General features: G+C 50.3%; 1 protein-coding gene across 16 annotated transcripts in view; it reads left to right on the top strand.

The window, feature by feature from the left end:
* The window catches only part of KDM5B (lysine demethylase 5B), a 179,329-nt gene that overhangs the window by 67,615 nt on the left and 95,425 nt on the right, over nucleotides 1-16,289 (top strand). For all 16 annotated transcript variants that reach the window (XM_065595091.1, XM_065595087.1, XM_065595092.1 and 13 more), the window contains 4 exons: nucleotides 4,208-4,314; nucleotides 6,899-7,057; nucleotides 7,705-7,824; nucleotides 8,480-8,638. In XM_065595091.1, the coding sequence (XP_065451163.1) occupies nucleotides 4,208-4,314; nucleotides 6,899-7,057; nucleotides 7,705-7,824; nucleotides 8,480-8,638 (545 nt within the window). The remainder of the gene's footprint in view (nucleotides 1-4,207; nucleotides 4,315-6,898; nucleotides 7,058-7,704; nucleotides 7,825-8,479; nucleotides 8,639-16,289) is intronic.

Here is a 16,289-nt window from a genome sequence, read left to right as displayed (position 1 = left end):
CGATTCTGAACAGGGTCCTGATAAAAATACGAACAGATGGAGCCAAGGTGATGCTAATTGCCCCATCATGGCCCAGACAGCCCTAGTTTCCGTTTCTCACCAAAATGTCCATTCGACCACCAATCCCCTTGCCTCTCATTCCGAACCTCTTATCACAACAACATGGCCGTTTTCTTCACCCCAACTTATCCATGCTCCACCTCAAAGCATGGTTCCTACATGGTTCTCCCAAAATGAACTAGATTGTTCTGAACAAGTTCAAAGAGTGCTCCTGCATAGCAGAACACACCACCTATCTATGTAAGTGGAAACGATTCACACACTGGTGTTCAACTAAACAACTTAGTCCCACGTCAGCACCTCTTCCGCTCATACTTGACTACCTATTGGACCTTAAGCAATCCGGCCTTTCTTCCAGTTCCATCAGGGTCCATTTAGCTGCTATTACAACTTTTCATGACAAAATTGATGGTATTTGCTCATCCTATCACCAAGCGCTTCCTCAAGGGACTCCAAACCCTATACCCAGACATAAAACCATCCACCACCCCGTGGGACCTTCATCTAGTTCTCTCTTGCCTAACCCAACAACCATTTGAACCCCTAGCCACGTGTTCTCTTTTACACCTTTCGATGAAAACAGCATTTTTAGTGGCAATTACCTCCGCCAGGCGGGCAGGAGAAATAGCAGCTCTTATGGCAGACCCACCATATACGATATTTTTCAAAGACAAGGTTACCCTCAGGTTACACCCCAATTTTCTTCCTAAAGTACACTCCTCGTTCCACATTAATGAGCCGATTCACTTACCAACCTTTTTCCCGAAGCCACATGCAAACTCGTTCGAAGCCTCAATGCATACACTAGACGTACGCAGGGCCTTATCCTTCTATTTGGATAGAACCAAACCTTTTAGAAATTCTTCCAGACTTTTTGTTTCCATCGCGGAGCGTTCCAGAGGTACACCTATTTCTACCCAGAGACTTTCGAACTGGATTTCTCAGTGCATCCGGTTGTGCTATCAGATGAAGAAAGTTACACCTCCAGACGGCATCAGAACACACTCTACTAGATCTATGGCTGCCTCTGTAGCATTCTTACGCAAAGTTCCCCTGGCTGATATCTGTAAAGCAGCTACCTGGTCCTCTGAGCACACATTTGTTAAACACTATGCCCTTACTCAAGGCCCTCTATCTGATATACGTTTGGGCAGGGCTGTACTATCAACGGCGTTCCTATCAGATCCGAAGTCCCTACCTCCTTAAGATACACGGCTTTTAAGTTACCTAGAGTGGAGCACCCACAGGGACATCTCTCTCGAAGAAGAGGAGGTTACTCACCCTGTGCAGTAACTGACGTTCTTCGAGATGAGTGTCCCTGTGGGTGCTCCACTACCCACCCTCCTCCCCTCTACTTCGGAGTTGGGGTAGCCTCCGTTGTAGAGAAGGAACTGAGGAGATTGGCCACGCATGCGCACTATTATCCTAGACTCACTGCGGGGGGCAGCCTCTGCGCATGTGTGGCCAGTACGAGTACTGCTACGAAAAGTCTCTGAGTGAAGGCGCAGGGACGCACCAACACCTAGAGTGGAGCACCCACAGGGACATTCATCTCGAAGAACGTCAGTTACTGCACAGGGTGAGTAACCTCCTCTTTCTGGTATAGGGTGGTGTTTATGTGACCATCGCTTATTAGCACTGTAGTGTCTAGGAAGTGGATCTCTTGTGTGGATTTATCCAGGTTGAGGTTGATGGTGGGGTGGAAATTGTTGAAATCCCGGTGGAATTTCTCAAGGGCCTCCTTCCGATGGGTCCAGATGAAGACTTCATCAATGTAGCACAAGTAGAGCAGGGGCATTAGGGGACGAGAGCAGAGGAAGCGTTGTTCTAAGTCAACCATAAAAATGTTGGGGCCATGTGGGTACCCATAGCAGGCCTGCTGACCTGAAGGCATAAATTGTCCTCAAATCTGAAATAGTTGTGGGTGAGGACAAAGTCACAAAGTTCAGCCACCAGGTTTGCCGTGACATTATCAGGGATACTATTCTTGAGGGTGGCTTTCCTCATCCAAAAGTTTTGCAACCACTGCTAGTCATCCCAGACCTGCATAACCTACCACTCTGTGCTAGTTTCCCGAGCTGAAAAGCGAGGGTGCACCATGTTCAGCTGTGTCAGGAATGCCAAAAATAATCTAATGTTGCTCCTATCGATGTCAGACAGCATGTCAGGCAACTATGCATCCCACTGAGTTTGGAATTTCACGATTAACTGCACTGCCATTTAGGATGTGCTACTGATAGCTAGCAGAACATGGGAGAGCCGTGCGGATACATTCTTTCAGACAGATGGTGGGGCAAGCAGAAAAGAAGGGATGTTTAAAAATGCCATGAACCGAAGACTCAAGCACATGGAATGGAGTGATGGAAAGCAAGGTATCATGGGACATTGAGCCCGGACCAACGATGTGCTGCGATCCACTCCATCATCCCACAATACGTAGCAGTAGAAGGTGGAGAGCTGAAATGTGGGATAGCTACCCACAATTCATTGCTCTCACAATTGATGCTACTACCCCAAGTGTGGACGTGCTATGCTGACAGAGGAGGACAGTGTAAACGTGCAACAATGATTTTCTTTTATGCTTTTTGCTCATTGACTAAATTTTTGGTAAAAAAAAACTTTGCCACTGTAGACATAGCCTTAGAAAGATTGACCTTTAAAATAGATGTCATGATACAACTTTAACTACAGTGGTGCTTCCAAGTCACTATAATAAACAATTCTAGGTTAATAGAATAAATGATCCATGATATCCTGATAAAGAATAAAAATTGTTGACTGAGTTCAGTAGAACAAATCTGAAAACTATTTAGTTTATTTAAAAAGTAACAAAACTACTCCCTAGATGACTTGTCCCATTTCTTGATTTTCTCTCACAAACCCGGACTGTAGACTTGTTTGACTTTGCAGATTTTTTTTAAAATAAACTTGGGGTATGAACAATATTTCTGAACAATGAGATTGAGTTGTAATTTGTGTTAACATGTGGATCAATATTTATATTTCTTAATGTAATTTAATATCTCATCACCTGTTTCTGTCCACCCTGATGATCTGTCAGATTTAGAGAACAAACCAGATTTCACAGCAGATTTCTCCTAGCATAGTGCACCTTAACTTATAACCTTCAGAGTTCCACTTGGAGCCCTGAGGATCACTGCATGTTCTTCTTTTACTGCATACCCCCCGAAAGACCCTACATTGTGGCAGCTTTCCCTTATTCTGAGGAGTGCCTGTCATTGTGCTGCTTGAGCAGATATATGGGGATGGGGGTGGGGTTGCTAGAAAGCAGTATGAAGAGCTCCCCTTCCCAGAAGACTCCTTTTGGTACCTATTTTGTTTTTTGGGATATTTTCTCAGGGCAGTTGCCATTGCAAGAAAATAAAGTATGAAAATCATCATAGGACGTTATAGTGTTGTTTCTTTTGTGTCCCTGTGAAATGTCCCATTAAAGAATAATCCAACCATGTCTATGAACCTGAAATTGCATTCGTCCTTTTTTTTTTTTTTTTTTTTTTTTTTTTAAGTCCTTTGGATCACTGAAACTATTTAAAGCAACAGAGTCCCGTGGTACCTTTAAGATTAACAGATGTATTGGAGCATAAGCTTTCGTGGGTGAATGCCCACTTCGTCGGATGCATGTCATTCACCCACGAAAGCTTATGCTCCAATACATCTGTTAGTCTTAAAGGTGCCACAGGACTCTGTTGCTTTTTACAGATCCAGACTAACACGGCTACCCCTCTGATACTTGAAACTATTTAAAATATCAATTCTAAATAAATCATACGTGTTTGGAGTGGCCTGCATCTGTTCATGATCCCATGCTTGTTTTATCCTGATAATACTAGCCTTTCCAGGTAGGCGTTCAAGTGCTGCCTAAAGTAACATGAAAATATGTTTGGTGTCCTTTGTGTCCATATTACACAACCCCCACAAAATCTGGCACTTTTGGCAGTCTTTGCACAGATACCTAAAGATGAGCATAGCCATTGCAGTAGCCATATCTCAATAGGAACAGATTCACTCAGAAAGAGAGCCCCTCCAAATGTATATAATGATATGATAATACATGCTTCAAATACTGTTTATGCTGTGAAATATTTGTTAAACCAAGTAATAGTCTAATTTTCCTTTCCTGGATCAGAGAAGGAAATGCCTGGCACAGTGAAACGAGAACCTGCTGAGAAAAGAGAACAAAGAGACTTGGAGAGAGAGAAATCAAAAGGGCGCTCTAAAAAAAGCACTAATGCAGTGAGTACTCCCTGCCCTTCTGGCACTTAATTCTAATTGCAGACAGTCCTGGGTTAGAGCTGGGCGCATAGTATAGCATAGGTAGTGGGAATGGGAGTTTCCTGAATTACTCTCATTCCAGTCATAGGAATACAAACAGAGTGTCTATGCCTGCTGGAACATAGGTACCATCAGGATTTCATGTCATAAGCAGGAAATAAAGTAATTTCATTTCACCCTGTTTCAACTGAAATAATTTCTATCCTTCCCCACAGTACTGCCTTAAAATAGCAACTGTGATAGAACAGTCAAAAGAAACCTGGTTCTTCTCCAGGCTTCATCACTCTGGATATGGGTTGATCTACTGATCTTTCCCTTAGTAGAAAGAACAGGAGTACTTGTGGCACCTTAGAGACTAACTAACAAATTTATTTGAGCATAAGCTTTTGTTAGTTTCTAAGGTGCCACAAGTACTCCTGTTCTTTTTGCGGATACAGACTAACACGGCTACTACTCTGAAACCATTCTCTTCGTAGGTGTACCAGTTAGAAAGAAGATGTAATAAGAGTTTTCGCACCCAGCTTTCTAGCAGACCCACCTCTTACTCCACTGTTGGAACTCTAACTCAGATGCGCTATTTGGTTCAACATAGCAGATGCTTCTCCTAAAAAGCAAAGGAAAGGGAAACTTGTAGTTATGGAGAAAACAATATACGGGCCCTTTCAGTCCTTCCCACTGCCTGGATCCTTCTCACACACATACCCTTTTACTAGGCGGGAGGGGGAGGAATGCATAGTTACTGGAAGACAGGATTGCACCAGACCCTAGAGGTACAAAATAAAGGGTACTGGGAGTACTATTCTATCCTCAGTTGTCTTGCAGCAGTACTGCTGTCGTTCCCTGTTTAAGCAAGGCTTTAAACAGTAACATTTTTTCCTACTAGCTAAGTTCCTGCTTCTGTTCACCAGACTCCATAGCTCTCCTTCCTCTACCTCCAAAAAACTCGCCCTTACTCTCCTTCAGGTGCTCCTGTGAATCTTAGGAGTGCCTGCTCCCTCTTCTGTGGATCTCCTAGATCAGGGGTCTCAAACACGCAGCCCGCGGGGCTCTTGTGTGTGGCCCGCCAAGCTCCCCACCTCTCCCCGCACCTGCCCGCCCCTCTGCTTACCCATGGGATTGCCTCCTGACACTGCAAGCCTCATGCTGCTCTCTGAAGCAGCTGGCAGCACGTCCCTTTGGGCCGTGGGGAGGGGGAAGGAGGCAGAGGGCTCCGGCATTGCCTCCTTCCAGGCACCGCCCCCCGCAGCTCCCATTGGCCGGGAACAGGGAACCACGGCCAATGGGAGCTTAGTGGGAGGTACCTGGAGGAGCAGCAAGACCAGCACAAGCAGGGGACCCTGTCCCCCTCCCCCTCCCCAGGGGCTGCAGGGACACGGTTCCAGCTGCTTCCTGGAACGGAGCAGCGTGGAGCCGGGGGCCAAGGCAGGCAGGGAGCCTGCCCTGGCCCCAGTGAGCACCGCTGCCACCCCGGAGCCGCTCTAGGTAAGCGGCACCAGGCTGGAGCTCACACCCTGAACCCCTCCTGCACCCCCAACTCCCTGCCCTGAGTCCCCTGCCGCATCCTGCACCCCTCCTGCACCCCCAACTCCCTGCCCTGAGCTCCCGCCGCATCCCACACCCCAACTCCCTGCCCTGAGCCACTTGCTGCACCCTGCACCCCGACCCCCTGCCGCACCCCTCTTGTACCCCACACACCAACTCCCTGCCATGAGCATCCTGCCCTCAGCCCCCGCTGCACCCTGCTCCCTTTCTGCACCCCCTGGGGGCAGCTTTAGGGTGGGAACTTCAGGGAAGGGATTGGAATGGGGCAGGGAAGGGGTGGGAAGAGGTGGGGCAGGGCCAGAGGCAGTGTGGGGGGTGTCAGTGATGCGGCCCTCGGGCCAATGCACTAGTCCTCATGCGGCCTTCGGGGTCATCTGAGTTTGAGACCCCTGTCCTAGATGATGTGGGTGGAGCTCTCATGACACAGCACTGAAGGCCTGCCCTGTCCAAAAGCAAATGGCTCTGCTTAGAAAGCTGTTGCCTTCCTGGTGAAGGGCTCGGGTCCAGTCCACTAATTCTGAGGAAGAAGGAAGATGCTCCCATAACCAGAATTCCCCTGTTTTCTGGTGGCTGCTCCAGGCAGTTGGCCTCAGGATGTTGAAGTGTTTGCACACAGACCAGTCTGAAAGTAAAGAGCAGGAGATCCCTCCAGTACTAAGAATAAAATTGAGTCTCTTTATTTAGCAAAATAGATTGGCCAGGCTTCAACACTTTTGGTGGTGATTTCTTAATTTCAAAGGGATTTATATAAATTCTACCACAGAAACAATGAGGAGTCCGGACTCCTTGTTGTTTTTGTGGCTACAGACTAACACGGCTACCCCTCTGATACTTTCTACCACAAAGGAGAACAAAGTTGATGTTCACGGTCTCTGTTCTTTTATGGAAATAAAATAAAAATAAACACTGGTAAATGTGACAAATGACTTAGTTATCAAAATGATCTCTTGCCATGAACTGCTTAAAGCACTTAAATTCCCACTTTGGTAATTTCTTGTTACAGGTGGATTTGTATGTATGTCTCTTATGTGGCAGTGGTAATGATGAAGACCGTCTCCTGTTGTGTGATGGCTGTGATGACAGTTACCATACTTTTTGTTTAATTCCACCCCTTCATGATGTTCCCAAAGGGGACTGGAGGTGTCCCCAGTGTCTGGCTCAGGTAAACTGAGAAATCAGGTTGAAATGTGTTTTTGTTCTCTCCTGGCTTCTAATGATCAGAAGTTCAGAACTGCAATTTATTATGATGAAAATAGTCCTGTAAAATGCGTGGTAGAAGATGAAACTGAAACAAGGACTGGGTACATTTCAGATTGTTAGACATTACAACATATGCTGGGCCCCAAATTTGATCTACTTTAGTAGTATTAAAACCACTGAGAAAGGATGCTTTGGATTTTAGATAGCATAATGAAATCTTAGCACTATGTCACTGGGGTTTTCAACTTAGATGACGTTTGTGGTGTTTTCTGCTTTGCTATAGCAGAGGAAGCAGAATTTGCTATGAGCTAGCTATGCTGATCTCACTAGTGATTCATCTGATTTACAAACAAATATTGTTGTGGTGTGGTGGATTAAGCTCAGAGCTGATAGGCATGATGGGTTCTATTTCTGACTCTTCCAGTGGCTGCTTGTGTGACCCTGGGCGAGTCATTTCACTGAAATGCCCCAGTTTTCCCCTATTTGTAAAATGGGGATAATACTGATCCATCTTTGTAAAGTACTTTGAGATCTACGTTTGAAAAATACTGAAGTGCAAAATGTCTTATTTTTAACTCATTGGTAGAAATAACCATATTTTAATTGCAGGAGTGTAATAAACCACAGGAAGCATTTGGTTTTGAACAAGCGGCAAGAGACTACACACTTCGCACATTTGGAGAAATGGCCGATGCATTCAAGTCAGACTATTTTAACATGCCAGTACATGTATGTTCATGTGCTTACTATGATGCTTTAATACAATTTTCAGTTTTCATGCTTATTAAAGTATTAAACTTGGGGTGGCGAAGAATCCAGAATTTTGAATGTGAACAAATCAAATGGGAAAGCTCTTATTTAAATATTATGTTAATTTGTAAAGGCTTCTGTTCTTTGTTAGTATTTTGGTTTCTGCTCCACACGTTTCTGGTTTCCGCCACCATCCAAAAATATATTCCTCCTTAAACTCCTGCCCCAAATGTCCCTGATTACTGAAGGAAAAATGCAACATTTGATGCAGTTTTGTGAGCCTTACAATACTAACGTTTTGCTGTGTTGGTTTAGTTTTACATAATTGCACTAATAAGTAACTTCCACTATGAAGTTCAGAAAGTAACTATTAACTGAGGGGGAGAGGAGAGAGAGAGAGAGAGCATGCACACCTGATGTAACCAATGATACTCAGGTATGTTTCTGGCTCTAGTTAAAGTCCCTTTGACATGATGGGAAAATATTTGAAGCTTGTGAACTTCGTCCTTGAATTTGCTTCTTCTATATATGTCACGTGTTTGTTACCTTTAGTTACTGTACATCCATAAGCACTGTGAGAAGTGCAACCTTCTGTGTGGGCTTATATTTTCTCTTTCTCATGTTTCATACCCAGATGGTTCCCACAGAGCTAGTTGAAAAAGAGTTTTGGCGACTTGTGAGCACCATTGAAGAGGATGTCACAGTGGAATATGGGGCTGATATTGCTTCAAAGGAGTTTGGCAGTGGCTTTCCAGTTAGAGATAGAAAAATTAAACTTAGGCCAGAAGAAGAGGTAAGTCTTAATTTGCTCTCTGAGTGCATACTTTCATTTCATGGTTTTACAAAATACAAGTCTTGTGTTGAATGATTTTTCAGTTTAAAGAAACCTATTGTAATTCTGTATTCTTCTTCGAGTGATTGTTCATGTCCATTCCAAGCAGGTGTGTGTGTGCCGCGTGCATGCCAGCCGGAAGATTTTACTATAGCAGCGTCCGTAGGGTCGGCTCCGGTGCCTCCTGGAGTGGCGCCCTCGTGGCGCTGTATATAGGGGCCAGCCGACCCCCCCACCCTCTCAGTTTCGTCTTACTGCCGGTGACGGCTAGCTGGAACTTCGCTTGCTCTTCAGCAATCGTGGCAGTGTTCCGTAGTTGTTGTAAATAGTTAGTTAGTTTAGTGTTAGTTAGATATTAGTTGGGGGGGGGGGAGGGTTCCCCAACTTTCGTTGCCCCGCTGGGGCATGCCCGGGTCCACAGGGTTCAAACTCTGCCAGGACTGCAGGAAATTTATGCCGAAAAGTGACCCGCACTCTTCGTGCTTAAGGTGCCTCTGAGAGACCCATCAAAGGGATAGGTGCAGTATCTGCAGGGCTTTTCGCCCCTGGACTCTCAAGGATAGAGAGCAGAGACTTAAAGTCCTCCTAATGGAGGCGGCACTGCGGCTGCAATCAGATCCCGGGCCCTCCGAGCCGGCACCCAGCACTTCATCCTCGGTGCGCAGTGCCCCGGCACCGGAGATAACTCGTGAGGCCAAGGCCCCGAAACCCCGGCACCGGAGAGAGTCGGCGCATAAGAAGCCATCCTCTATAAGACGCCGCTGTCCATTGCCAGTGCCAGTTAAAAAGAACAGGCCACTGAGGGAACAATCTCCCCACCGGAACTCTAACGCTCTGGTGCTGTCCACGAATGTTACAGGACAACTCGCACCGCAGACCCATCTGGCCATCCCGTTGACTCCCGCCTCGGAGAGGGTATGGTCGCGTCCGGAAAGGCCTAGATCCCCGGACACGATGGAGGAGATGCGCCTCCCACCGACGCCGGAGGCGTTCGAGGCCGCATCAGACCTCTTGAGCCTCCCGGTGCCGGCGTCGTCGCACCAGTGCAGAGACCCTCCGGCTACCGCTCGGCCCCATTACCACTCTAGGGGCAAACCGGCAATGCTCTCGCCACGCTCTCCACGCCGCGTCACCTTAACGGCACCGGTGCAAGCACCCCCTCCGGCAACAGTGGGTACCGCGCCTCCTATGTCCTCCTATTCAGAGACTTCTGACTTGGAGGTGGACTCGTACCGCTCTAACAGATCGAGGAGCAGGCGATCGTCCTCGCGTACGAGTACCCAACTGTGCCCACTGCAGTGGCAGCAGCAGCAATGGTAACCGCCCCCCCAGTGGCCATTCTGGACGCCGTGGGCCTACCATCAGTCAGTGGGTCAGGCGTGCGGACCCCGCTCACGAGCCGCATCTGTCTCTTCAGTGTCAGCAGCTCCGCCGCTAATGCCACTGCCACCGGCCCCGCCATCTGACAGGAGTGTGCCACAAAGGGACACGGCACCCCCTGGTCAAACAACGGCACCGACGGGGACCTTGCTCCCAACAGCGCAGGCACCATCCAACACACCTCGTCGCTCGGTGGCGACCCCGGTACCCGCCGCGGTGTCGCATCTTGAGCCCGCACCGGCCGCGCAGCCTGAGTACCGTGTGATGAAGGCCCTCTGCAGGGGACATCTTCCTCTTCATCTCCGGACGAGGCAGTAGCGGGAACTTCAGCGGCACCAGGCCTAGAGGACAATAGGATCCTCTAACAGCTCCTTACTCAAGCGGCCCAGAGCCTCTCGATCCAGACTGAGGAGATCGAGGTGGATACAGATCCCGTGATTGATATCCTGACCCCGTCAGGCCCATCTAGGGTAGCCCTACCTCTCATAAAAACCGTTGCGGACACAACCCGCACCTTGTGGCAAACTCCAGCCTCACTGGCCCCTACGGCCAAAAAGACTGAGAGGCGATATTTTGCCCCAACCAAGGGGTATGAACATCTGTATACACACCCTCCCCCGGACTCCCTAGTGGTTGATGCGGCCAACCAGAGGGAACGCCAAGGCTTTCAGGGGGCTATGCCTAAAAATAGAGAGGCCAAAAAGTTGGACCTGTTTGGGCGCAAGGTGTATTCAATGGGGGGCCTGCAGTTGCGCATTGCCAATCAGCAATTGCCAATCAGTGAGCCGGTATGGACACAACACATGCTCGGCTTTGTCTAGGTTCACAGACCTCCTTCCACAGGAATCGCGAACCGAGTTTTCAGCCCTGGTTGAGGAGGGGAGATTGATTACCCGGGCTTCCCTCCAGGCGGCCCTGGATGCGGCCGATTCAGCTTCACGCACGTTGGTGACGGGCCTGGTCATGAGGCGTGGAGCCTGGCTTCAAGTTTCCGGCCTCCCTCACGAGGTCCAACAAACGATTCAGGACCTCCCTTTCGAAGGGCCCCGCCTGAAGGACTCACGGACCACTCTCCGTTCACTAGGCCTTCACACCCCTTTGTCACTCAGCGTAGGCAGTTTAGGCCACCGCAGGCCCCTTGGCCGTACCAGCCTCAAAATCGAGGGGATGCCTTGTGCAGAAGGCCAAGAACGGGCAGGAGGAGGCAACAACAGCAGCCCTTCGGCCAGTCGTCTGCCCAGCCAAGGCCTACACAGGGGCCTAGACCACCATTTTGATGGCTTGGTCGAGGACGACCTTCCAGGTAGAACCCTGGATCCGTCCAACCTTACCTTCTCGTCACGTCTCTCCCCCTTTTTATCGTGCATGGTCCCGGATCACATCGGACACTTGGGTGCTTCGCACGGTAAAGGAGGGATATTCTATCCAGTTCGCCTCCCTCCTGCCCCACCAGCCCCCCTCCCGGGACTCTTCTCATGAGCAACTTCTACTTAAAGAAGTTCAGTCCCTCCTCACATCCGGGGCAGTAGAGGAGGTTCCTCAGGAGCTACGGGGCAAGGGCTTCTATTTTCGATATTTCCTAATTCTGAAAGCGAAAGGGGGCCTCAGACCTATTCTGGACTTGCGGCGTCTCAACAAGTTTGTGAAGAAGCTCAAGTTCCGCATGGTCTCCCTGTCCTCTATCATTCCTTCCATGGATCCAGGAGACTGGTATGCCGCCCTCGACTTAAAGGACGCATACTTTCATATCGCAATAATCCCTCAGCACAGGCATTACCTCAGGTTTCTCGTGGGCAACGCTCATCTTCAGTTTACGGTTCTGCCCTTTGGTCTGTCAGCAGCCCCAAGGGTCTTCACGAAGTGCATGGCAGTCGTGGCAGCCTTCCTGCGCAGACAGGGGATCCAGGTATTTCCCTACCTGGATGATTGGCTCATCAAGGGCAGGACCAAGGCACTGGTGGAGACTCAGGTGGCCTTCATCAGGCAGACCTTCCGCTCACTCAGCCTCTTACTCAACAAGGCCAAGTCCACACTATCTCCAACTCAAAAAATCGAATTCATAGGAGCAGTTCTGGACTTGACACAGGCCAGAGCATATCTCCCAGAGGCCAGATTCCGAATTATATCCAACATCATTCTTGGCCTCCAAAGTTACCCTACCACCACAGTAAGAGCTGCCTCAAATTACTAGGGCACATGGCAGCATGTACCTACGTGGTGAGACACGCCAGACTCAGACTGCGCCCACTCCAGTCTTGGTTGGCAGCGGTTTATCGGCCAGTCAGGGACTCCCTAGAATCAGTGGTGACGTTACCTCGGACGGTGTTGGATTTCCTTCAGTGGTGGCTCGACCCGCGGGTGGTCTGCGCAGGAGTTCCTTTCCTCGACCCTGAGCCCTCCCTTTCCCTGGTAACGGACGCATCGGATCGGGGATGGGCTGCACATCTGGGCGACCTCAGAACCCAAGGCCTTTGGTCATGAGAGGATCTTTTGCTACACATCAATATCAGGGAATTACGAGCTGTGCGCCTCTCATGCATAGCCTTCAAATCCCAGCTGGCAGGCAGGTGCGTTTCTGTCCTCACGGACAATACTCCAACGATGTTCTATATCAACAAACAGGGTGGTGTTTGCTCTTCTCCCCTTTGCCAGGAGGCCCTTGCATTATGGGACTTTTGCGTATAGAATGTAATTCACCTGACAGCATCCTACCTTCCGGGGATGCACAACGGGCTCGTGGACGCACTCAGCCACTCGTTCCAGGGTCACAAGTGGTCCATCCGCTGGGATATAGTTCTCTCAATTTTCCGGCTCTGGGCTCATCCCCAGGTGGACCTGTTTGCCTCTAGCGAGAACAGGAAGTGTCATCAATTCTGTTCCCTCAGGGAACGCAGTCCGGGGTCCCTAACAGACGCCTTTCTCCTCTCTTGGAAAGACGGGCTATTTTACGCTTTTCCCCCGATTCCCATGATTCACAGAGTAATCCTCAAGGCCCGCAGAGATCAAGCTTGGCTCATCCTGATAGCGCCTGTGTGGCCGCGCCAGCACTGGTACACGTCTCTCCTGCACATGTCTATGCGGGTGCCACTCAGATTGCCCCCACTACCGGACTTGATCACACAGGATCGCGGTCGCCTTCTCCACCCTGTAGTAGTTCCGGGGTGGGGCTCGTCCCTTCCTGGGGCGCCTGGGAGCCAGGCCGCCCCGCTACAAAGCTAATAACAGTTAGGGCCCAGACCTTTGGGCAGGGATTGAGCACACAATTGACAGTTCAGGGCTCAGGCCCTTAGGCAGGGACTGAGCACACAATTGACACTTCAGGGCTCAGGCCCTTAGGCAGGGACTGAGCACACAATTGACACTTCAGGGCTCAGGCCCTTAGGTAGGGACTGAGCACACAATTGACAGTTCAGGGCTCAGGCCCTTAGGCAGGGACTGAGCACACAATTGACAGTTCAGGGCTCAGGCCCTTAGGCAGGGACTGAGCACACAATTGGCAGTTCAGGGCTCAGGCCCTTAGGCAGGGACTGAGCACACAATTGGCAGTTCAGGGCTCAGGCCCTTAGGCAGGGACTGAGCACACAATTAACAGCTCCGGCCCTGGATCAGGGCGGGGCAGCAAACCCATAGTCAATCAGCGGCCCAGGCCTTGTAGCAGGGGCTGGGTCAGTTTGGGTTAGCCCAGGCCCTAGGGCAGGGCGGGGCAGCAAACAAATAGTCTGTCAGAGGCCCAGGCCCCTTGGACAAGGAGGAGGAGAGACTGCCACCCGGCACGGGGTGGCAGGGGGGAACACAGGCCCACCCACTCCACTGTGTTCCAACCCGGGCCCTATCCGCAGCAGTCCGTCTGCCGCGCAGTCAGTGGGGATCCTGACCGCAACACACTGACATGGGTTCGGGGTCTGCTATCCCCGGGCCACTTCCCATCTCCTCCTCCATGGGTACCTGTTCCTCCTGAGTTTCATCTGCTGGGTCCCAGATCATGGGCTCCTCCGGGCCTCGAGCACCAGGTAGGTTTGTCGCTCCCTCTGGGCCCTCGGCGGGGGGAAGCTCAGACCGCTCCTCCAGATACCGGGCTCTCGGCAGGCTCGGCCAGTCCTCCTCCGGATACCGGGCTCTCGGCAGGCTCGGCCAGTCCTCCTCCGGATACCGGGCTCTCGGCAGGCTCAGGCCCGCGGGAGCTCGGGCACCAGCGTCTGTCCTCTCCCGCTGCCGGCCAGCTACTGAGCGCTGTGGCCTGGCCTTTATACTTCCTGTCCCGCTCCTTGACTTCCGGGGGGCGGGGACAGGCCGCGGTGGCTCCGCCCACTCTGGCGGCTGCTCTGGCTCGTCGCTTCCTGGGGCGCCTGGGAGCCAGGCCGCCCCGCTACAACCCGAACCGGGAGTCGCTCCACCTTACGGCCTGGATGCTCCATGGCTAAATTCCGTGGAGTTGCAATGCTCTCATCAGGTCAGGCAGGTCCTTCTGGGTAGCAGAAAGCCCACAACAAGGACCACGTACTTGGCCAAGTGGAAGCGTTTCTCCCTCTGGGCCACACAACAGGGTCAGGCCCCCTTGCTCGCCCCGGTCCCTCTCATATTGGACTATTTGCTACATCTGAGACATCTGGGACTAACGCTCTCGTCGGTTCGAGTACACCTTGCTGCAATCTCGGCGTTGCACCCTGGAGATGGGGGGACCCTCAGTGTTTGCGAACCCACTTGTTGGATGGTTCCTTAAGGGCCTTGACAGATTGTTCCCGCATATTCGTGAACCTGTTCCTGCGTGGGACCTCAATTTGGTCCTGTCCGCCCTCACAGGGCCCCCCTTTGAACTGCTGGCTTTGTGCTCGCTGTTATATCTTTCATATAAGGTAGCATTTTTGGTGGCTATCACATCAGCCCGCAGAGTGTCAGAACTCAGAGCTTTAACATCTGAACCTCCATACACCGTCTTCCACAAGGACAAGGTCCAACTCAGGCCGCACCCAGCATTCCTGCCTAAGGTGGTTTCACATGGGTCAAGACATTTTTCTCCCGGTATTCTATCCAAAACCACACTCCTCTGCGAAGGAGCGTAGACTGCACTCCCTGGATGTTCGCAGGGCTCTCGCGTTCTATATCGAAAAGACAAGATCCTTCAGGAAGTCAACCCAACTTTTCGTCGCCGATAAGATCAAAGGGCTCCCGGTCACGTCACAGCGAATCTCGGCTTGGATCAGAACCTGCATCCGGGAGTGCTACAGTCGGGCCAATATACCAGCCCCACCTATCACGGCCCACTCCACGAGAGCGCAGGCCTCTTCAGCTGCGTTCCTGGCCCGGCCACCTGGTCCTCAATCCACACCTTTACGGCGCACTACGCCATCGCGCACCAGGCTAGGGAGGATGCTGCATTTGGTTGTGCAGTCCTCCAGTCTGCAGTGACCTCCGACCCCACCGCCTAGACTCGGGCTTGTGAGTCACCTGCTTGGAATGGACATGAACAATCACTCGAAAAAACGGTTACTCACCTTCTCGTAACTGTTGTTCTTCGAGATGTGTTGTTCATGTCCATTCCAATACCCACCCTCCTACCCCTTTGGTGGAGTATTGGCAAGAAGGAACTGAGAGGGTGGGGGGGGGTTGTCCGGCCCCTATATACAGCGCCATGAGGGTGCCACTCCAGGGGGCGCCGGAGCCGACCCTACGGACGCTGCTATAGTAAAATCTTCCGGCTGGCATGCACGCGGCGCACACACACCTGCTTGGAATGGACATGAACAACACATCTCAAAGAACAGCAGTTACAAGAAGGTGAGTAACCGTTTTTTACAGTGTATTCCTGCTGTATGTGTGACTGGCACTATTCTGACAAAAGGAAATGGTATTGCAGTCTTGGAGGACTAACATTATATATAAGCAGACTTTTAAAATGACAAATGTGCATCTTAGAAGTTGACAGCTTCCAAATTATATTTTTTGAAAGAGTAGCCTAATTTTATTGCAGCAATTCCTAGCACAGAGATTTTCTTTAAAGAGGAGCAAGTGCATTGGATGTTAAAGTTCTTGTTATTTTATTGACCTTATTTGTATGTTTTTCATTCTAAAAAGACTAATTTATTCTATCAGAAGTAGCCCTCTGAAAAGTTTTGCTGCCTTCTTTGATTGCTTATCTATATGTGATCCATGTTTAGCATGCATATGCTCCATGTGCTAGAGATTGGAATACTTTAGCCAGCAGTGTTTGTTGGTTCCACCCACTCCCTGCATA

This window comes from Chrysemys picta, chromosome 4 (assembly GCF_011386835.1).
Source record: "Chrysemys picta bellii isolate R12L10 chromosome 4, ASM1138683v2, whole genome shotgun sequence".
Lineage (NCBI taxonomy): Eukaryota > Metazoa > Chordata > Testudines > Emydidae > Chrysemys > Chrysemys picta.
This window is presented reverse-complemented; position numbering and strand designations above follow the sequence as displayed.